At 39.5% G+C, this 22,521-nt stretch overlaps 2 protein-coding genes across 5 annotated transcripts in view; one reads left to right on the top strand and one right to left on the bottom strand.

Annotated features, from left to right (window-relative positions):
• BBOF1 (basal body orientation factor 1) overlaps window positions 1-18,589 on the bottom strand; it is a 34,917-nt gene extending 16,328 nt beyond the window's left edge. The window contains exons 1-4 of the mRNA XM_030319537.2: window positions 18,400-18,589; window positions 13,908-14,136; window positions 7,227-7,292; window positions 5,699-5,842 (exon numbers count right to left, since the gene is read on the bottom strand). Coding sequence (XP_030175397.1) covers window positions 5,699-5,842; window positions 7,227-7,292; window positions 13,908-14,136; window positions 18,400-18,455 — 495 coding nt within the window. The 5' untranslated portion in view covers window positions 18,456-18,589. The remainder of the gene's footprint in view (window positions 1-5,698; window positions 5,843-7,226; window positions 7,293-13,907; window positions 14,137-18,399) is intronic.
• A 71-nt stretch (window positions 18,590-18,660) lies between these two features.
• The window catches only part of ENTPD5 (ectonucleoside triphosphate diphosphohydrolase 5 (inactive)), a 49,519-nt gene continuing 45,658 nt past the window's right edge, over window positions 18,661-22,521 (top strand). For 3 of the 4 annotated variants that reach the window (XM_030319543.2, XM_030319540.2, XM_030319538.2), the window contains exons 1-2: window positions 18,661-18,708; window positions 21,125-21,231. The gene's annotated coding sequence lies outside the window, so the exon portion shown is untranslated. Of the gene's footprint in view, window positions 18,709-19,390; window positions 19,562-21,124; window positions 21,232-22,521 lie in introns of those variants that run through there. The other variant, XM_030319539.1, reaches the window with a different exon arrangement.

The following is a 22,521-nucleotide window of genomic DNA, read 5'->3' as shown; positions in this document are numbered from 1 at the left end:
TCATATTAAAAAATTTGATATTCCTTCTAGAAAATTTTAAGCTTTTTTTTGGAAATTATTAATTGTAAAGTATTTTGAGTATATATTGCAATGATTTAATATACATATACATTATGAAAGGATTCCTCCCATCTAGTTAGTAGAAAACTTGATATTTCTTCAATTACATTCTTTAAGTTTATTTATTTTGAGAGAGAGAGCTCAAGCCGGAGGGGCAGAGAGAGAGAGAGAGAGAGAGAGAGAGAGAACCCCAAGCAGGCTCCACATGTCAGCACAGAGCATGATGTGGGGCTTGAATTCACAATCTGTGAGATCATGACCTGAGCCAAAACCAAGAGTCGAACACTTAACCGACTGTACCACCCAGGTGCCCCAATCTTCAATTACATTTTTTTAATGAAAAGACCTACTCAGAATTTAACAAAGATTTATTGAGCATTACTGTGTTATCTTGTGTTTGGTGAATACAAATGAACAATGGTGTTCATGCCTCAAAGAATTTGTAACTAGCAGGGGAGATAAGGCAAATAATGAATATGTCAAGGTAAATGAGCTAAGTGGTATAAAAGAGATAAAAAATGCTATGAAAACACACAAAGTATTACTTTTTTTTGCTAATAATCTTTTTTCTTTTTTCCAGCTTGATGAGATAAAATTGACATATAAAATGGTATAACATATAACATGGTATAAATAATAAATAAATAAATAAATAAATAAATAAATAAATAAATAATGAGCTAACACCTCCATATTGTCACATAATTACCATTTCTTTTTTGTAGTAAGAACATTTAAGATTTATTCTCTTAGCAACTTTCAAGTATATAATACAGGATTATTAGCTATCATCACCATACTATACATTAGAATCCCCAGAACTTGTCAATCTTATAACTGGAAGTTTGTATCCTTTGACCAATATCTCCTTATATCCTCCTCCCTCCCAGCTTGGGTAACCTCTACTCTGTTGCTCGAGTTCAGCTCTTTTTTAGATTCCACATATAAGGGATATCATATAATGTTTATCTTTCTGATTTTTTTCATTTAACATAACACCCTCAAGTTTCATCCAAGCTGTCACAAATGGAAGAAAATCAATACTTTTTTTCATAGAAAATTATTACTTTGATTTATTTTTTAAAAATTTTAATGTTTATTTTTGAGAAAGAGAGAGAGAGAGACAGAGCATGAGTGGGACAGGGGCAGAGAGAGAGGGAGACAGAATCTGAAGCAGACTCCAGGCTCTAAGCTGTCAGCACATAGCCCGACACGGGGCTCAAACCCACAAACTGTGAGATCATGACCTGAGCTGAAGTCAGACCTTAACCGACTGAGCCACCCAGGTGCCCCTAAAATTATGACTTTTAAACATGACTCTGGGGGACAGCCTTATGGAGGATATGCATTTGAGCTGAGCCTTTGAAGAATCGGTAAAATTTTAATGGATAGAGATCTATTGGGAGTATATTCTGGATAGAAGAAACAGTTTGAACTACGAAAAAAATGGCAGAAAGGGGGTGCCTGGTTCAGTCCATTAAGCGTTCAATTCCTGATTTCCGCTTAGGTCATGATCTCATGGATTGTGAGATCGAGCCCCACATTGTGCTCTGTGCTGACAACACAGAGCCTGCTTGGGATTCTTTCTCTCCCTCTCTCTCTGCCCCTCCACCATTTGCTCACTCTCTCTCTCAAAATAAACAAAAATGAACTTTAAAAAATATGGCAAAAAGACTTCAGGGATGAGTAAATATCCAGTTTGGATGAATTAAAGGGGGTGTGCATGAGGAAGTAAAAGGAGAAAATAATGTTTCAAAATAGGTGTTGGGTCTTGACTTTCACATCAAGGCATCTGGACAATACTGGGTTTACAAAAGAGAAATACTAAAGAAGATTCTTCAGGGAGTTAATCAGAACATTTCCGTATTGGTGCATACTTTGGACTGTGGTGATGTGGTGGTTTTAAAATACATCCACAACTTCTTTGATGGTCCTCCCTTCAAATGATGGAACCTAATTCTCCATCCGTAGAATGTGGGCCAGAGTTAGGGATTCACTCCTAACTAATAGAATATGACAGAAGTAATGCTGTACAATTTCCAAGCCTAAGTCAAGAAAGGGATAGCTTCTGTCTGGCTTTCTTTGGGATTATTCACTTTGGGTAAAGTCATTGAAAGGCCCATGTGGGAAGATGCTGAGGCCTCCCAGTAATTACTAGTCCCAACTTGACAGTATGTTAGTTGGCACCCGGAAACAGATCCTGAAGCTCTAATCAAGCCTCCAGATGACTGCAGCCCTAGCTGATACCTAGACTGTAACTTCATGGAAGACCCTGAGCCAGAATTTCCCAGTTAACCTGCTCCCAAATTCTTTTTTTTTTTTTTTTTTAAGTAGGCTCCACACCCAACGTGCGGCTTGAACTCATGACCCTGAAATCAAGAGTCACATGCTCTATGGAGCCAGCCAGGTGCCCCAAACTGCTCCCAAATTCTTGACCCACGGGAATTATGTTTTTAACAAATGTTTAGTGTAGTTTTAAGCTGCTAGATTTGAGGGTAATTTTTCTTCAATAATAGGTAACTAATGCAGGTGAAGAAATAGAGAGCGCACGACTAGAAGTACTGGGCAGGGATTCAGATCAACAGGGTTCTGCTACCAGCTCTACAAGTTACCACGAAAGTCACTTAACATCTTTGTGTCTCAGTTTTGCTTATCTATAGAATGGCTTAAATTGGCCCTAAAGTTTCTTTCAGCTCTAAGATTCTATGAATTCCATGAAAGGATTTCATTTTAGATGGTTGTCTTATATCACTCACTTAGCAAATTTTATTAGTAAGTACCAGTCTAGCGACTAGTGAGGAGTGACAAAGACATTCACAAGTAGATGATCTGGCTCCTTTTATTCTCCTCAGTTTACAAAACTAATGAACAATACAAACATAAAATAACTAGAGAAGACAGTTATATAACTGCTATTTTAAGGACTTTAATGTGGTTTGTTATTGTTGTTGTTTTTGTTGTGTTTTGTTTTGTTCTGAGAAAGAGAGAAAGAGACCAGGTGGGAGAGGGGCAAAGAGAGAGGGAAAGAGAGAAACCCAAGCAGGCTCCTTGCTGTCAGCACGGAGCCCAACGCATGGATCTAAGATCAAATCAGATGTTTAACGGACTGAGCCACGCTGGTTCCCCTTAAGGACTTTAAAGGTCTGGAAACACATAGAAGGAGAGAGTTCCTCAGAAAATACTGCACAGGAGCTTGTATAAAGATGAGCCACTGAAATTAAGAACAATTTTAAAGTAACAGAACGACAGTTGTAAAGCAACAGGCAATCAAGTTCACAAAGTCAGCCAGGCAGGGAGGTTGGGAGATAACTTTGCAATTATGACAGAAAGAGTTAAAACACTTTCCTATACATTCCTCCAATTTAAGAAAGTGTCTTAGACTTTCCCACTTTGCCTAAAATGTGCCAACTCATTCCTTTAATTAGAGCTTTTAAGAGTACTCTATTACGATTTTTAAAGCTATATAATCATAACAAGTAAATATCAACAATTATGATGTTACTCCTCTTACTGGAGACTAGTAGGAATAAATATGCTAAATATTTTACACACATTACTTTATTTAATCGACACAACATCTCTAAGAGGAGACACCTGATATTATAGCCACATTTTACAAATGAAGAATCTGAGACTCAGAGAAGTTAACAGACTATCCAAGGGCCACATAGCTATCAGCTGCACAGCCAGGACATGAAGTCCCTGATTTCAACCACTACAGTATCTTGTCTGACTTATTCATTTCTCATACACCCTTGCAATTTGGCAGTTAGCTGGGAGGTAAACAGAAATAGGATGCAGGAACTTTGGTTTCCCATCAGACCTTGTTCTTGCTCAATAGGGTTCTGGGGAGCCCAAAGACTGCTTGAGAGACATTGCATGCTTGGAGAACACCATGACCAAGAATGAGAGGCGCCAAAAGGGATGGTGGAAGGGCCTTAAATAATACTAAATAATATTTAAATAATACTAATTTCTATAATCATAATTTTAGCAGTAGTAATACTAGCAGCAGAAACAGCAACAGCAGGTAATATTTACCACCCAGTGCTAAGCATTTAAAACAGATGATTTCATTTAGTCTTCACAATGACCCTTTAAAGTTGGTACCATTATTCCCAGCTCCATGGCTTAGATGAAGAAGCTTAACAAGATAATATTCAAGTAGTGAAAACAGTATTTATACTCTAGCAGTGTGACTTTAGAGCACCAACTTTCAACCCCTCCACTATATGAAATATGGTTATCTTAAGCGGTAATGCTACTGCTATTACTAATAACAGCAGCAGTATTTAATTGCACATTGGAGCAGACTCACACCAGGAATGTCGTTAGCATGTGTAAGGTGTTGGTAGCTTGAAATTGGCCATAATAAGAGTATTTATACCAAGGAAACCAGCAAATGCTACAAATCAGGACTTCTGTTTGCAGAGCGCTACATACTAGTGTAAATATAATTGTCCCTTATATGACATAATGCTATTTTAAGCACTGTAACTATATGAACTCATTTAATCCTTACAACAACCCTATGAGCCTATGATGAACTCTTACTATCCTCATTTTACAGATCAGGAAATCAAGGTATAGAGAGGTTAAGTAACTTGCCCAAAGTCACAAAGCTGATTTCTGCTACTATGCCCAACACTCATCTGTGCCATTTACTACATTATTATTAATGCAATAAAACTATATTCCGAGCTGAGGGAATGGAAAGAGAAAAAGCATAGCGAAGTCAGAGAAACTTTCTGAAAGTACGGTTTTCCTCACCCCACCTACCCCTACCCAGAGAACCTTCTAAAATGTTCTAAAATTATCACTCATCAGTCTCAACCTAGTTTCCTTTGGGACTTTCTACTTTGTTTTCCCCTACTGTTTTCCAAGAACTGTAGTGTGTTTCTTATTGAAGTGACTCCAAAGGTTTAATTATTGATAAAAGCAGGTGTGTTGGCTGAGATTTGGTGAAGTTACAAAGAAATCAATGCTTAGAAAAGTCTAACCAAGACTTTTTTTGCACCCAGTGCTACACTCATGATGTCTTCTACTTTCTCTCAAATAATCTCTAAAATGCCAAAGGGAGTCCTTTACCATCTCACAGGAGTAAATGTCTATGAAGGCTTTTGCACACATAAGTATAGTATTGTGAGGGGCACCTGGCTGGCTCAGTCAGTAGAGCATAGGACTCTCAATCTCAGAGTTGTGAGTTCAAGCCTCATGTTGGGCAAGGAGCCTACTTAAAAAGACCAAAAAAAAAAAAAAAGTGTAGTATTGTGACATTCACTTTATTGTGGCACTCTGGAACCAAACCTGCAATATCTCTGAATTATGCTTGTAGTTAATCCTAATCTCCTTTTTTTAAAGTATTTATTTATTTATTTATTTATTTATTTATTTATTTATTTTAAGAGAGAGAAAGCACGAGTGAGGAAGGGACAGAGAGGAGACAGAGAGAGAGAGAGAGAAAGAGAAAGAATCCCAAGCAGGCCCCTCACTGCTAGCACAGAGCCCCATGTGGGGCTCGAACCCACAAAGTCGTGAGATCATGACCTGAGCCAAAACCAAAAGGCAGATGCTTGAGTGACTAAGCCACCCAGGTGCCCCTCTAATCTCCTATGTTTAAAGAAAGAAAGAAACTTACGTCATCTAATTCTTTCTCCACTTGGATTTTTCTCTTCTGGAATTGTTTTATTGTTTTCAGCTCTGTCTGAATCATGCCAATTTCTTTGGCTTTTTTCTGGAACTCTCCCTCCAGCTCATTTATTTGCACAATATACTTTTGTTCCTATATGCAAAAAAACAAAAAACAAAAACAAAAACAAAACAAAACAAAAAACCCAAACAGTTAAATGAATTAGGAAAAAGAACAGAAGTCCCACAAAGTTGTGTTCCCTTGAAACCTTAGGCCATTTGTCTATCTTCTTTGAAGAAATGTTCCCTTTTTGTTTTTGCATAAAGTTTTACTTTTTGTCAGAAGATACCAAGTGCCTTGAATAAGACAGAACTTCTAGAATGAGCTGATCTTATCTAGAAAATGCAGGTTAATTATTAAAAAGAGGTTTGAGAAGACTAAACAAATCTTTAATTTGTAAGAAAGAGAAGTAACAGCCCTAACCGTAAATTAAAATTAGTAAGCTAAGAGATAAAGGAAGGGCCAGTATCTCTAATAAATCAAGAGAGAAGGAGAAGGTGGGGAAAAAAAGAGGAAGGAAGAGGGAGGAGGAAAAGGAAGTGGAGGAGTAGAAAGGAAAGAGAAGGAGAGAAGAGAAAAAAAGAGGAAGAGGAAAAAAGGGCCAATAACAATTTAAAAAATGAATGAGTTGTCAAAAAGAAATGCAAATGACCCTCAAACATGAAAAAATGCTCAACCTAGCTCAAAATAAGAGAAATGCAAGTTGAAATACACTGGAATACCCTTTTTCACCTATCATGTTGACAAAAATCAGTTTTGACAATATACTCTGGTATATTGTGAAGACATGGATAGTTCGATTTCTCAGAATATAACATGCTTGCTTTGACTTTGGAGCCACATAAATATTTTACATAATTATGTAATTACATAACTTTAAAATTACATAATTTTATATAATTCCATAATTTTAAAAAGCAACTCCCCAAAATCAAAAACAAAATGTGTTCTTGAGTTGGTGGCATAATCACACAGAAAGAAATTATTTCAAATGGTAATGTAATTTGATCATAGATCCCTATTGGTATATATCCAGAGGGGAAAAGTGCCCCCTAAAATCTTAAACTGTTTCCACTAATCTATGTTGGTGTTAGTTATTCTGTGACTGTTGATGTATTGAGGTTTGAAGCAATAACTCAATCATACCTGATATTAAGAACCAGAATTTCTGGTGAGAGAGAAAGGAGACTGGATCAAGTAAAAACCCTGTACTCCTGCATCTGAATTTATATTTCCTACCTCCATCCACTGAAAAGCCATTGAAAGGACAAACTCAGGAGCACCACGACTACCAGATCATTTTCTACAAAAACGGTTTTGCTATTTTTGAGCTTCTGCACAATCAAGTGTGTGAGCTTTAAGGTCACTGAGGCTGCTCTTAGGACCTATTCACTTACTCATACTGTGTCTTAAATATCTGAGCTTGCCAGAAACCTGACCACCCAGTAAGTAAAAGTAGTAGTACCTAGACACTCACCAATTTCTCATTCTCCTCTTTGGCTTTTTCCTTTGTTTCATTCAATTGCTGTTTTAGTTTTTCAATCTGTAGAAGTTGGAAATACCGTCAGGAAGGTAAAAAACATTGCTCTGTGTCTTATCTTTATTAAGTAGCCTAGTTTTCACATGATATTAAAACCAATAGGGTTGGAGAGGTAGAGTATGGTAGAAAGAAGAGAAAAGGGGGCATAATTCCATGCCCTTAACCTGCTATTGCCAGTTTCTAAAACCTGGCTATCATCAGAATTGCCTGGGTAACTATTTTTTTTTTTATTGTGGTAAAAACCACATTATATTTACCATCTGAACCATTTTTAAGTATATAGTTCGGCAGTGTTGAATATATTCACATTGTTGTGCAATAGATCTCTAGAACTTTTTCATCTTGCAAAACTGGAACTCTATATCATAAAACACTACTTTCTTCTCCTACCTACCCCCCTCCCCAACGCTTTTGACTTTTGACTGCTTCAGATAATTTGTATGAGTAGAATCATACGGTTTGTTCTCTTGTGACTGGCTTATTTCGCTTAGCATAATGCCCTTGAAGTTCATCCGTGTTGTAGCATGTGACGGGACTTTCTTCTTTTTAAAAACAAATTTTTTTTAATGAGGGTTTTCTTTTTTTTTAAGTCTGCATATTATTGTATTGTATGTATATATCCATTTTCTTTATCCGTTCATCTGTCAATGGACATTTGGGTTGCTTCCACCTCTTGACTGTGAATAATATTTCAATGAAGGGAGTGCACAAATATCTTTTCAAGCTCTTGCTTTAAATTCTTTTGGAAATACACCCAAAAGTGGATTTCTGGATCATGTGGTAATTCTAGTTTTAATTATTTGAGGAAACTGCATACTGTTTTCCATAATGGCTGCACCATTTTACATTCATTCCCACCAACAATGCACAAGGGCTCCAATTTCTCTGTATCTTTCCCAAGGCTTGTTATTTCCTATTTTTCTGATCATAGCCATCTTAATAGGTGTGAGGTAGGGGCGCCTGCGTGGCTCAGTCGGTTGAGCGTCCAGCTTCGGCTCAGGTCATGATCTCGTGGTCCATGGGTTCGAGCCCCGCGTCGGGCTCTGTGCTGACAGCTCAGAGCCTGGAGCCTGTTTCGGATTCTGTGTCTCCCTCTCTCTGACCCTCCCCCGTTCATGCTCTGTCTCTCTCTGTCTCAAAAATAAATAAATGTTAAAAAAAAATAAAAAAAAAATAGGTGTGAGGTAATATCTCACTGTAGTTTTTATTTGTATTTCTCTTATCTGGGTAACTTTTGGAAAAAAGTTTCAAGAGTACAAAGAGTTCTCATATAGTTTTTACCCAATTTTTCCCATTTGCTTTCCCACTGTATGTATGTATAGATTGATCTATCTAAAATATGTAGAGATGATATACATTTTTTTTCTGGACGATTAAGATATCATGCCTCTTTACCCCTAAATACTTTAGAATGTATTTCCATTCTTTTATTTATTTATTTATTTATTTATTTATTTATTTATTTATTGGGGGGGGGAGGGGCATAGGGAGAGGAAGAGAGAGAACCTTAAGCAGGCTCCACACAGGGCTGATCAGATCGTGACCTGAGCTGAAATCAAGAGTCAGACACTTAACCAACTGAGCCACACATTTGCCCCAAAATTCTTTTAGAAGCACAGTAATCAAAATCAGAAAATTTAACATTGATATGCTATTATTTCATCTATAGTCCATATTCAAATTTTGCCAATTGTCCCAGTAGTGTCCTTTATTGCAACTTTTTTTTTTTTTTTTTTTTTGGTCCAGGATATAATCCTTGATTATGCATTACATTTAGTTGCCATGTGTACTAGTCTCCTTTAATCTGGAAGTTTCTCAGTCTTTCTTTTATGGCATCAACAGTTTTCAAGAATACCAGCTAGAGTTGGGGCTATCTGATGTTTCCCCATGAGCAGATTCAGGTTATGCATTTTTGGCAGGCATACACTGTCTAAGTGATGATGTATTCTTTTCAGTGCATTATATCATAAGGTAACTGATGTTTTCATCAATTGGTTAAGATTGTGTCTGCTAGGTTTTCCCTTTAAAATTTTTACAAAGTTACAACTTTTCCTTTTGTGATTAATTTTCAAATTAAGGAAAGATATTTTGAGACTATTAAAAAGTTACAATTTTCCTTTTCTAATTAAGTTAATTTACAAATTAAGGACAGATATTTTGAGACTATGCAAATATCCTTCTGCTCATCAAACTTTCACCACTAGTTTTAGCATCCACCGATGATTTTTGATGGGATCAATTAACCCCATGGCACCAAATAGTGCCTTTTTCAATTCCACCATTCTTTGGAAATGTAGTGATTTTCTATATTCTACTGTATGGACATATTTTATTCAATGGATTATGTTTTACTGTCATTGTTTATTTTGATTGTCTCAGATTTGGCAGTGGGAGCCCCTTCAAACTAGTACCCGTGCCCTTTAATTTTTTTTTTTTTTTTTTTTTTTTTTTACAATTTTATTTTTAAGTAATCTCTACACCCAATTTTGGGCTTGAACTCACAACCCCAAGATCAAAAGTCACATGCTCCACTGACTGAGCCAGCCAGGTACCCACCCTTTATTTTACTTACTTTCTTGCACAAATATTCCGGGCTCATCTTTTACTTTCCCTGCTTGCCTTGGAATCAATCATTTGTCCAAAGATTCTAGTATGTTTTAGTAGGAAACCTGAGTAGCTTATTTTTTTTTAAGTTTATTTATTTATTTTGAGACAGAGAGAGAAGGAGAGAGATTAAGAGAATCCCAAACAGACTCTGCACTGTCAGTGCACAGCCCAACGCGGGGCTCAAAATCATGAACTGTGAGATCATGACCTGAACCAAAAACAAGAGTTGGACGCTCAACCAACTGAGCCACCCTGGTGCCCCCTGAGTAGCTTTTTAAACTAAAAACCCCTTGACATGGTTATAGAATCAGAGGATACGTAAGTGAAATATTGTAATTAGACTAGCTTAAGGGAAACCTAAAAATTCTGAAAGATAAATTGAGACAGTCCTAAATTATATAGGACAGGTGTGAAATATAATGAGATTTATTTTGTGATTGAACAAACCTTTAAATACAAAAACACACTCTTAAGGAAAATCTCCTAATTTTGTTCAAGATATGTTTCCAAAAAACATTTCATTTCTTTTTTGTTGTTGTTGTTTATTTGAGAGACAGAGAGTGAGCAGGGGACAAACAGAGAAAGAGGGAGAGAGAGAGAATCCCAAGCAGGCTCCACACTCAGCACAGAGCCTGATGTGGGGCTTGATCCCACAATCTCAATATCACGACCTGAGCCCACATTAAGAGTTGGTCGTTCAGGGGCACCTGGCTGGCTCAGTCGGTTAAGCATCCGACTTCAGCTCAGGTCATGATCTCACAGTTCGTGAGTTCGAGCCCCCCGTTGGGCTCTGTGCTGACAGCCCGGAGCCTGGAGCCTGCTTCGGATTCTGTGTCTCCCTCTCTCTCTGCTCCTCCCCCGCTCATGCTCTGTCTGTCTCTCCTTCAAAAATAAATAAAAACATTAAAAAAAAAAAAAAAGTTGGTCGTTCAACTGACTGAGCCACCCAGACACCCCTCATTTCTATTATTTCTATAATTAACATGAAATAAGATTATAGACAGTTTATATAAAGCTTAATAACACATTTCTAGGATATGGCAGAATGAGTAACAAAACTATAGGAGAGCTACTTAACTAGGATGTATTGAATCTACTATACTTCTTCCTCCCAAGGTAGTCTCTTTGGTTTCAGTAGTCAACCATAATTGTGAGAAAATTATGTTATTTGCTATAGCCAGATGCTAACCTCTGATACACAAAGGCAGATGAAAATCAGGAAATATAAATGATACTCATAAATCAATATCAATTAGCTAATGCAGGCCACAAAGCATCTATGTAATGAATTTGGAAAATTATTTGACCTAAAAACTTATTTTAGAATAATACTTTATAGAAGACAATTTTAATACCTACTAATGAAAGTAATTTTAAAAATGGAAGTTGCCTATGAAAGAAGGTAAAAAAAATAACAGTAATGCATAAAAAATTAATTTATAAAATCAAGACAAATGTTCAGTAGTCTTTCTGTAATGTGCTTTCACTATCATCTTGAACTTAGTTTTGATTGTTATTAACTTTTTCAAAGTATCAGTATACTCACAAGCCATTCATTCATACATGCAAAAATATTTTAATGAATGCCTACTATTTGCTAGGCCTACACCACATGCTGGAGGTGTAGCATTGAGGAAAAAAAAAAAGCCCCCAAATTCTTTACTTCTGTGAGGTTTCATTCTAATCAGAAAAAGAGACAATAAACAAATATATAATTATCATACATATAATATGACAGAAGATAGTAAATATTACAGAGAAAAAACAAGGGAGGTTGTTTTTAACTTTAAGGAGAGTAGTGAGGAAAGGTGTCACTGCAGAGGTGGTATTTGAAAAAGCTATGGAATGAGGCATGAATTTGTATGTCATCCTTATGCTGGAGCCAAGTTTTGCATCACACCAGCATTAATTCCAATGTGTACTGAAGCAAATGCATAAACAATTAAGAATGAGTGAAGGATCATATAAAAGATGCTCAAATGACTAATAATCAGGAAAATATAAATTAAAACAAGATATCAATTTACACCTGTAAAATTGAACAAAAACTAAGTAACATATCAAGTTTTGACAAAAATATGGTCAAACAGGACCTCACTCTAATACATCAGTTGTGACGGCATAAATTGGTATAACCCCTTTGGAGCTCAAGTTAAACTCCTGTGAAGCTGAAACAATGCATAACCTCATAATGTAGTAATTTAACTTCTAAGTTTCTACTCTAGAGAAACTCTCCATCATGGACACAAGCAGACATCCACAAGAATATTCACTGAAAGTCTATTTGTAATAATGAAAAAATGGGAGTCTGACTCACAGTGGGTATGGATAAATAAGTTTTGGTTTATTTGCTGCAATATTACAAAGCAGATAAGAATTAAAGAAAAAATAAAGCATGCTCATTATAAATTTTCATTCTTTTATTTTACTTTTTTAATGTTTATTTTTGAGAGAGAGAAAGACAGAGCCTGAGTAGGAGAGGGGCAGAGAGAGGAGACAGAGAATGCAAAGCAGGCTCCAGGCTTTGAGCTGTCAGTACAGAGCCTGACAAGAAGCTTGAACTCACAAACCATGAGATCACGACCCCAGCTGAAGTCAGGCGCTTAACTGACTGAGCCACCCAGGTGCCCCAATATAAATTTTTACAAAATAAACTGAATCAGGTGATTTTAATGAATATACCACAAAAACATGATGTTGAGTAAAAAAAAATATATATATGTTGAGAATGCATGATCAATAGTTAAAGTACAAAACCATACATGGGAATGAGCACACCATCCTCAGCATGGTAGAGATTCCCTTAGGTCTCCATGGGGCTCATAGAGGCAAATGGGAAAGAGAAGAATTTGGAATTACACCTAAATTCCACTTTAACACCTACTGGCTGTATGACTTTGGGCAAGTTACCTTTCTGAGAGTCAATTTGTAAAACGGGAATGACAATATTGTAGCTACATGCAGTTGTTAAAAGTCCTTAATGAGATAAAAGAGGTAAACTTCCTAGCATAGTGCCTGGCATAAAATAGGGGCTCCAAAATATTGGTTCCCTTCCCTTTTGCTTCCAGATCTAAAATAGTAGCTTTACCCTCAACACTTAGAGTACAGAAAGATAAATTCAAGATTCAACTGGCTAAAAAAAGGAGATTCAACTTGCTGGGTTCATAATCATGTGATCGTGGATTAAAGGTGAATTTCTCTACAAATCATTAAAAGTATTTATCAATATCAAAAACACATAGGTCATATGTTCTTCTTCTTAAAATAAAATGGATCTTAATGTTCCCTTATGACCATCAATCTTTGTTTCAGACAAGAAAACAACAGGACAAGGGCTGAAAATAACAGCCAATTCTAATAGTAAAGTCATTTTGAAATACCATCCTGAAATAAGTCAGGTAGAGAAAGACAGATACCATATGTTTTCACTCATATGTGGATTCTGAGAAACTTAACAGAAGACCCTGGGGGAGGGGAAGGGAGAAAAAAAAAATGTTACAGAGAGGGAAGGAGGCAAACCATAAGAGACTCTTAAATACTGAGAACAAACTGAGGGTTGATGGGGGGTGGGGGAGAGGGGAAAGTGGGTGATGGGCATTGAGGAGGGCACTTGTTGGGATGAGCACCGGGTGTTGTATGGAAACCAATTTGACAATAAATTATATATTTAAAAAATGTGATTTCGGGGCGCCTGGGTGGGTCAGTCAGTTAAGTGGCCGACTTCGGCTCAGGTCATGATCTCACAGTCCATGAGTTCGAGCCCCGCGTCAGGCTCTGTGCTGATAGCTCAGGGCCTGGAGGCTGCTTCTGTTTCTGTGTCTCCCTCTCTCTCTGCCCCTCCCCCATTCACACTTTGTCTCCGCCTTTCAAAAATGAATAAATGTTAAAAAAATTTTAATTAAAAAAATGTGATTTAAATAAATAAAGTAAAAAAAAAAAAAAGAAATAGCATCCTGCTTCAAGTATAACAGAGGTAGTTATTGAGGCTCAGGAGGATTTCTACCTACATACCATATTATCTTTCTCCTGATCCTGCTTCTTCAGGTAACTTAATACAGACATTGTGTCTTTCTCCATTTTATACTGCTGTTTCTTTAACTCCTCATTACTTTTTGCCAGTCTCCGCGAAGTATCACGATACTCAATCCTCGAGAGTTCTGTGACTTCCAGCCTGGCCTCCCAGAGGGAGGCACTGGCCTTGGCTCTGTCCACTGCAGATTCATCAGATTTTATTATCTTCCTGCGTGGGAAGAGGACATTGAGAGCATATAACAATTACTCTACTATATTAGAACTATACCTTTCTCTTTATTACTTTTTGTTTTGCTTGGCATTGCCTGGCACATATAAGCAAATATTGTTGGATAAATGAGTTAATAGGAAATACACATTTGCTTGATAAGGGAGTTAATTGGGTGACTCTTCTTGGAAGAGGGGAGCTTTGGAGCATAACTCTGAGAGACTGAAAAAACAAAGAAGAAAGACATGGTAAGTCAAATTCATTTCATCTTCCACATCTTTTCATTTACTTAAAAAAATTTTTTTAAGTTTATTTATTTATTTATTTTGAGAGAGACAGAGACAGTGTGAGTGGGGGAGGAGCAGAGAGAGGGTGGGAGAACTCATGAACTGTGAGATCTTGACCTGAGCCAAAACCAAGAATCAGTTGCTTAACTGACTGAACCACCCAGGTGCCCCTTACTCCTTTTTCTCATATTTGAACGGTCTTTTCTATTCCTACTCACCCAGTTTTAGACCTTGATTCTTGTACTGCAAATCCATTACCTTAGTTCCCCTTCTTTATGATGATACATGCATAGTGTAACTATAACTCTAAGTCCCTTGTTCTTTAATCTTCCACCCACCCCAAACCTAGTTTTGGTTGAGTTGTAGGTTTTTTTTGGGGGGGGGGGATTTTCTGGCTAGGCCTTTGACAAAAGATCAAGTCACTTGAACAAGTATGTTAAATACTTTTATCAGCTGGTGCCACATGCACCAGGCTTCAAGGATGGTTGAGAAACCATAATCGTTATACAGAGGTAAAGAGGAAATTAAAAAATAATAATAATAAAGTATGGCTTCAAGATTAAGGTGATTAATCTATGCCTTCAAAGATTAGAGAGTTTTTCAAAGTAAAGATTTGTTGTACAAGGAATAACAAAACAATATTCCTTATATATAGTAGGCACTGGATATATAAATATTCAGATAATAAGTAAGACTTCTGGGGCGCCTGGGTGGCGCAGTCGGTTAAGCGTCCGACTTCAGCCAGGTCACGATCTCGCGGTCTGTGAGTTCAAGCCCCGCGTCAGGCTCTGGGCTGATGGCTTGGAGCCTGGAGCCTGTTTCCGATTCTGTGTCTCCCTCTCTCTCTGCCCCTCCCCCGTTCATGCTCTGTCTCTCTCTGTCCCAAAAATAAATAAAAACGTTGAAAAAAAAATAAAAAAAAATAAGTAAGACTTCACCTGGGAGCGCCTGGGTGGCTTGGTCAGTTAAGCATCAGACTCCTGATTTCAGCTCAGATCATGATCTCAAGGTTCATGGTTTCAAGCCCTGCATTGGGTGCTGCTCTGACCAAGTGCAGAGCCTGCTTGAGATTCTCTCACCCCCTCTCTACCCTTCCCCCACTTGTGTGTGTGCTCACACGTGCTCTCTCAAGATAAACTTAAAAAAAAAAAAGACTTCAGTATTTGAACTCTAAATATTTTCATATATAGGTATATGTGGACCTTTCTATACTATCACCCTCCATCCCCAACCCCCTACTCCTGGTTCTCCATTCTTTTCCAGTCCCACTGTTCTCTCCAAATTAAGGCCAGCCCCACCTCCAACTCCCTAGCTTGTTATAGCTTTGACCTCCCTTTCCAACATGATTTAGGCAGTAGGGATAGATTGCCTTGCTATAATCATCCAGTTGCTTCCTGAAGGTTATCAGGTCTAAGCTGCACAGAGCAGTTGATGCAGATAGGATTTCTCATAAGAGAATCACTAATACTGACTGTAAAAACAAAGCAGTATTTCTCAAATTGAGTCATGGAAAAATCCAAGGAATAAGAGGTCTGTTACCCTCAATGTTTCTCATTGCTGAAAGATGTACTGTAGACGCATGGTCAAAAATAGAAAACATATGCTAGTGAGTTCCAAGAATTTGAGAATGCGATAAGCCCTTGGCATTTTTATTTATTAAAAATCTTTTTTGTAATGTTTATTTTATTTTTGAGCAAGAGAGACAGAGCGCAAGAGGGGGAGAGGCATAGAGAGAGGCGGACACAGACTCTGAAGCAGGCTCCAGCCTCTGAGCTGTCAGCAAACAGCCCAATGCAGGGCTTGAACTCACAGACTGCAAGATCATGACCTGAGTGGAAGTTGGACGCTTAACCAACTGAACCTCCCAGGCGTCCCTATTTTTTTTTTAATTTTTAAATTTTGTTTGAGAGAGAGCACGCGTGCATGTGAGCAGGGGAGAGGGGCAGAGGGACAGAATCTTAAGCAGGCTTGATGCTCAGCACGGAGCCCGACATGGGGCTGGATCCTATGACCCTGGGATCATGACCTGAGCCGAAATCAAAAGTTGACTCTCAACCAACTGAGCCACCCAGGCGTCCCATCCCTTGGCACTTTTAAAAAGTACTAGACTGTGCAATTATGTGAAAAAGAAAAAAATAACACTGCAGAAGAATATTTATATTAATACATGGAGTGGGGGAGCTACAAGTAAATATGTACTGTGGGCTATCATTTTATAAAGAAGAAAAAGAATATCCCAAAGGATATTAGTGGTTATCTTCGGATACTGGGGTTACAAGTGATTTTTGTTTTCTGCCTTGACTACCCACATTTCCTAAACTTTCTGTACTGAGTACACATAAACTTTACAAGTTTGGGGGATTCCCTTATGGTCCCATACATAGTGATGCTAGACACCATGTATGATTCCAATGAAACAGGAGAGTCACTCAACAGATCTAGTGGCAATCCAGCAGCAACTCCAAGCCTGCTAGAGCAATACCTACTTCAGGCATTCTGATCAGTTTGGGGAAATCTGAACAATTACCCAATTTGGTCAAATCTTTTAGGTTTTCCTTTGAACCAAAAGGAATCCTTCAAAAGCCCCAAGGAACTACTTCAATCACTCAGAGATTCTCTAGATGTTCAAGATATTCTCAACAACAAAGCAGAGATCTCTCAGGCTAGGGGCAAGACAAAACACAAAAAACAAAAACACACACACAGAAAACAAACCCAGAGCATAGCTCCCATTGAAAAAAGAAAAGATTCAAGTTGCAGTATACACAAGCAGACACCTTAATTTTTTTTTATTTAACAAATAATAAGCATCCACTATGTTTTAGACTTTTTGCTAGGAGCTGGAGATATGGTGAATAATGCTAAGTGCCTATTCTAGAGAAGCTTATAGTCTTTCATTTTTCATTTCATTTATTTATTTATTGTGAGAGAGAGAGAAAGTGTGAGAAGGGCAGGGGCAGAGACAGAGGGAGAGAGAACCCCAAGCAGGCTCTGCACTGTCAGCACTGAGCCTGATGTGGGGCTCGAACTCACAAACCATGAGATCATGACCTGAGCCAAAGTCAGACGCTTAACTGACTGAGCCACCCAGGCGTCCCAAGAGACGCTTATAGGCTTGAGCAGGGCTTCCTAGTCGTGGCACTACCGACATCCTAAGCCAAATGATTCTTTGTTTGGGGTGCAGGTGGGAGTTGGCCTGGGCACTGCAGGATGTTTAACAGTATCCTTGATCTCTACCCACTGGATGCCGGTAGCACACATCCCTAGATGTGACAACCAAAAATGTCTCTAGATAGTGCCAAATGTCCCCTGGGAGCCAAAATCACCCCCAGTTGAGAACCACTGTTTTAAAGCAATACAGTCTGATAGAAGTTTCTGTCGTGATGGAAATGTACTATACCTAGGCGGTCCAAAACAGTCACCAGTAGCCTACGGAGCATATGAAATGTAGCCAATACAATTAAGGATCTGAAGTTTTAATTTTAATTAATTTTAGTTTAGTAGCCACAAATGGCTGATCACTACCCTACTGGACAGCGCTGTTCTAGAGGACCTTCAATATACCAAGAAATGTTATTCTGAAGTTTGACCTTCACTTCTAGTGTCAGAACCAATCCTTCCTCCTCATTCCCAGATCTTTTTCTCTCCACTAGCACCCACCTAGTTCATTTGGTCTTCTACTCTATTCTTTGGGAATGTATCTGCTTCCACCGTTAACGTATTACTCATAGGCAGGGGCTGTGTCTAAATTATTCAGGGTCCCAAATCTCACATTCCATTGTCTAGGTTGGAGCAGCATGGTTTGGCATGCATTTGGGGAATTTCTGAACAATGCGGGCTGTCCTTTTCAGAAGCGGGGAGAGCAAGAGGACGGCAGTTAGCCAGCTGGCCAGCCCCAGCGTGCAGGCGGCTCCCACCTCCGAATCATCGGAGGGTAGGCCCAGGGAGACAGGAACCCTGGGTGGCCTCTCCTTACTTCTTGTCTTTGCCTTTGTTCTTGCCTTTCTTTTTGTCCTTTCCCTTAGACGGCATCTCGGCTTCACCAGGGACCGACGTTTCTCTGCCGCCGCCCGGCCCGCTCCGTTTCTAAGGAAACCAGCACGCCAAGCGGGTAACGTTCCGCCGCAGCCGTTGCCAGTGCGCGCGGAGAGCGCACGCGCCCGTGACGTAGCCCCGACGCCGCCGCCGCAAACGGGCCCCGTCTGCGGGCTGGGCGCGGGGGAGGGGGCGGGGCGGAGGTCGTGTGGAGGGCGGGCGGCCGCGCCGAGCGGCGCGCGCGCGCGCGGTGAGTGTGCGGGCCGCAGAGGCGCTAGAGTCGGCCCCGGGACGGGGCTGGGTGGCCTAGTGGGGGCTCGAAGCGGGCCCGTCCGGGGCAGCGGCGTGGCGTCCTGCAGGCCGGGCGTTTCCGGCGGCGCGACGGTCGTTGCGCCCTCACCTCAGGAGGCTTGCTTCCCTGCGGGCCTGGCTTCCCCGCCGCGGTGGTCGGAGCGCCACCCCGCGCCGGCTTTACAGCGTTTCGCGTCCTGCAGGCGCGTCCGCCCCTTGCCTCACACCACAGCCAGCGTGGCTGCAGCCGCCTGCGCCGCCTCAGCCTCTCCCGAAGCTGCCCTGACTCTCGGTTTCCTTATCCCACTCCTGGCTTCTAACTCTGGCTAATTATGTAAGGGACGGCGCATCCGGCGGACTTCCGAGGCCAAACACATTTCGATGAGGCCGTTGAGGACTTTTCCCAGGGCGGTGGTTGGGAGTGAGGTTGGCATAGTGCTGTCACCTGGGGTGGGAGAGGCTCCGGCGAGGAGAAAAGTGCTGTCAGCTGGGGTGGGAGAGGCGGCGGGGCCACGAGGAGAGCTCGGGGGGCAGGCCCTCCGCCCCATTCCGTTCCATGTGCCCGAGGCTGCCCACCCAGAACATCCCGATTCCTTTTTTGCTGATGCTTGACTCGTCCGCAGCCCCGTTTTCTGCAGGTTGCCTAAAGTTGGAACCTCTTGCCTTTTGGTGTTTTTTTCTCCTGGGCACACGAATGAAAAGGAGTACTCAAAAATATTGTTCTCCTTTTTCAGAGGACCTTTGTAATTATGCCTTCATTCAGTGAGAGTTAGTCTTTGAGGACGATCGGAACTCTGGGTGCCAAGACAACGGTTAGGAAATTTTGCAGAAGCTCTGCTCTGCGTCATTCTTCATTTCAAATTGAATTTAAAGTTTCTTTTAAGACTTCTTTCTACATCTTCCTTCTCCATTTCTTTAGGGAGAACTTAATCCCTACACCTCTTCCAGGGGTCTTTGGCCTAATGTCCCCCTCCTTTTTTTTTTTTCCTCTCTTTGATTATGTAGTTTGTTTTTGAATTGTGTGGATAGAGGGAACATGCTGATTTGCAATAAGCGCTAAAAATCTTTTAAGAATTTTTTTTTTAATGTTTTTATTTTTGAGAGAGACAAGAGTGTGAGCGGGGAGGGGCAGAGAGAGAGGGAGACAATCCGAGGCAGGCTCCAGGCTCTGAGCTATCAGCACAGAGCCCAATGGGCGGGGGGAGAGGCGGGCTCAAACTCAAACTGTGAGATACGACCTGAGCTAAAGTCAGATGCTTAATCGACTGAGCCACCCAGGCGCCCCGAAAATCTTTTTAGACCTACTGTGTGTTAACATGATCTTAGCTTTCTCTCTCTCTTTTTTTTTTTTTTTTTTTATGTTTTTGAGTATACTTGACTCGCAGTGCTACATTAGTTTCAGGTGATTCACTTTCTCTAGGCGTTATGCTCACCACAAATGTAGCTACCATAAGTCACTATGGTGCTATTACGGTATCATTGACTATATTTCCTACGCCTTAACCTATTCCCTAAGTCCCTTTTATTCCCATGATTTATTCATTGCATAACTGGAAGCCTGCGTCTCCCACTCCCCTTCACTTGTTTTGCCCAACCCTCCACCCCCTGCCCTTTGGTAGCTTACTGTATTTCTGGTGCATTTTCTGTTTGTATGCCTCACTCTGATGGGTCCTTGGTGGAATCACCATGCATTGAAGGGGTTTCCTCTGATATGGAATTCATAAAGTTATGATGAGTTTTTGTCTAAGGTTCTGAAGATGTACCCTATTGATAACTGGCAGAAAACAGAGGTTAGGGCATCTTCTATCACGGGCTGTATATTTGGAATTCATTCTAATAATTGGTTACTGTACAATACGCAAGTCAGTCCAAGACTTTCCTTGTTTGAACACAGGCCTATAGACTCTTATAAAATGAAAATTTGATTGTAATGAGATTTCTTGATAGACACATACTTTAATTGCATGCACTTTGTAGTTATTTAATCATACATTTTTATTGACCATAAGTTTGATTTGTAGTTAAAACTGTTGTGATATGAATATGGCTAAGAGAAAGGCCTATATTTATACTATAGTAGAAGTGGGTCTAGAGTCTTCAGACTTCTGAACCTCCGCATTCTCTGCCAAAGAACTTGATGTTATTCAGTCATCTATTAGTAAGAAACATCTGACGATACAGATAGTAGAGTAGGAAGTTGCTATTTAGCAATTAATGTGGTAGTATTCCATAATTTCTGGTAGGTTTACTGTGAAGTTTCAGGATTATCTTGCTGAATAAATTTTCTTTGTTTTTAGAATACTAATGCTTTTAAAACTTGGAATAGTCCACTTAATGTTTTGTTGATTTGGCTTTACAATTCTTTTTTCCCCCAGTTTGCGTAGTACCTACTCAACATAGAAGTGTGGAGTGTCTTGGCTGAATCCTCATGCAGACAAGATCATTATGGTCCTAGTAGGTAGGACAAGTATCCTGATAGAAGGTAACATCTCTGCTATCTTAAAGCTGTAAATGTACTTCTTAGACTTCTGGGTGGTTTTTGTTGTTTTTCTTTCTGAATTGGACTCTCTGTCTTTACCAAATGATAACTTTTATCTTGTTGATGGTAATATCAAGTGTGGAGTTGTTAAAAAAAAAAAAAAGCCAAATAACATAGGACTATGTATCAGAATATATGGTATTTCTGATTTTTTCTTCTAGTAGTTCCCAAATAGGATTTACTCTGTAAAGTCATCTGTGGCTTTATTCTGGCTTAACCTGAAGACCCTAGTTTATACGCCTAATTCATCCTTGAAATCACATGATAGCAGATGTGACTCTAGGTGGAAGTGAGTAGGTGAACAAACAGCTTTTGATTTTGTTTTCACTTAGCATTTAGAATCATGCGTAAATATATTATCCAAACTATGTCTGAAGTGACTGACGAGTATTTCTCAATATCATGGGGAGTGACTTACTTTCATCTTTTTTATTGCACGTTGTACAAATACAGAATTCTATTAAATAGGTATTATATTGTGATGTGGACTAGTTCACATCCTTGCAGGGGATAAGGAATCCTTGAGATCAAATATTTACTGTTACCAATTTTGAAATCTGTGTTTTTTTTGTTGTTTTTTTTTTTACCATTGACTTCTATTTTTATACAAAATGTGTTGCTACAGAATTATTACCACTGGCAATTTATTTGCAAAATATCCAATTTTTATTGTCCATTCTGACAAAGCCATTACACAGGACTAAAAGTTCTCTAAGAAAAATAATACACCAAAATTTCAGGCTCACTTATCTGTACTTTGATTTCATGGATCTGTTAGATGTTCATTTAAGAAACGTTTAGTGACGGGACACCTGGGTGGCTAAGTCCATTAAGCATCTGACTTCAGCTCAGGTCATGATCTCATAGTTTGTGGGTTTGAGTCCTGCATTGGGCTCTGTGCTAACAGCTCACAGCCTGGAGCCTGCTTTGGATTCTGTGTCGCCCTCTCCCTCCTGCTTGTGCGCTCTCTCTCTCTCTCTCAAAAATAAACAAACATTAAAAAAAAAGAGGGGCACCTGACTGGCTCAATCGGTTAAGTGTCTGACTTTGGCTCAGGTCATGGTGTCACAGTTTGTGAGTTCGAGGCCCATGTCGGGCTCTGTGCTGACAGCTCAGGGCCTGGAGCCTGCTTCGGATTCTGTGTCTCCCTCTCTCTCTGCTCTTTCCCTGCTCACATGGTGTCTCTCTCTCAAAAATAAATAAAGAGGGTGATGGGCATTGAGGAGGGCACCT

Source organism: Lynx canadensis, chromosome B3 (genome assembly GCF_007474595.2).
Source record: "Lynx canadensis isolate LIC74 chromosome B3, mLynCan4.pri.v2, whole genome shotgun sequence".
In the NCBI taxonomy this organism is placed as follows: domain Eukaryota; kingdom Metazoa; phylum Chordata; class Mammalia; order Carnivora; family Felidae; genus Lynx; species Lynx canadensis.
Note: the sequence above shows the minus strand (reverse complement) of the source record. Positions and strands in the feature narration are given on the sequence as shown.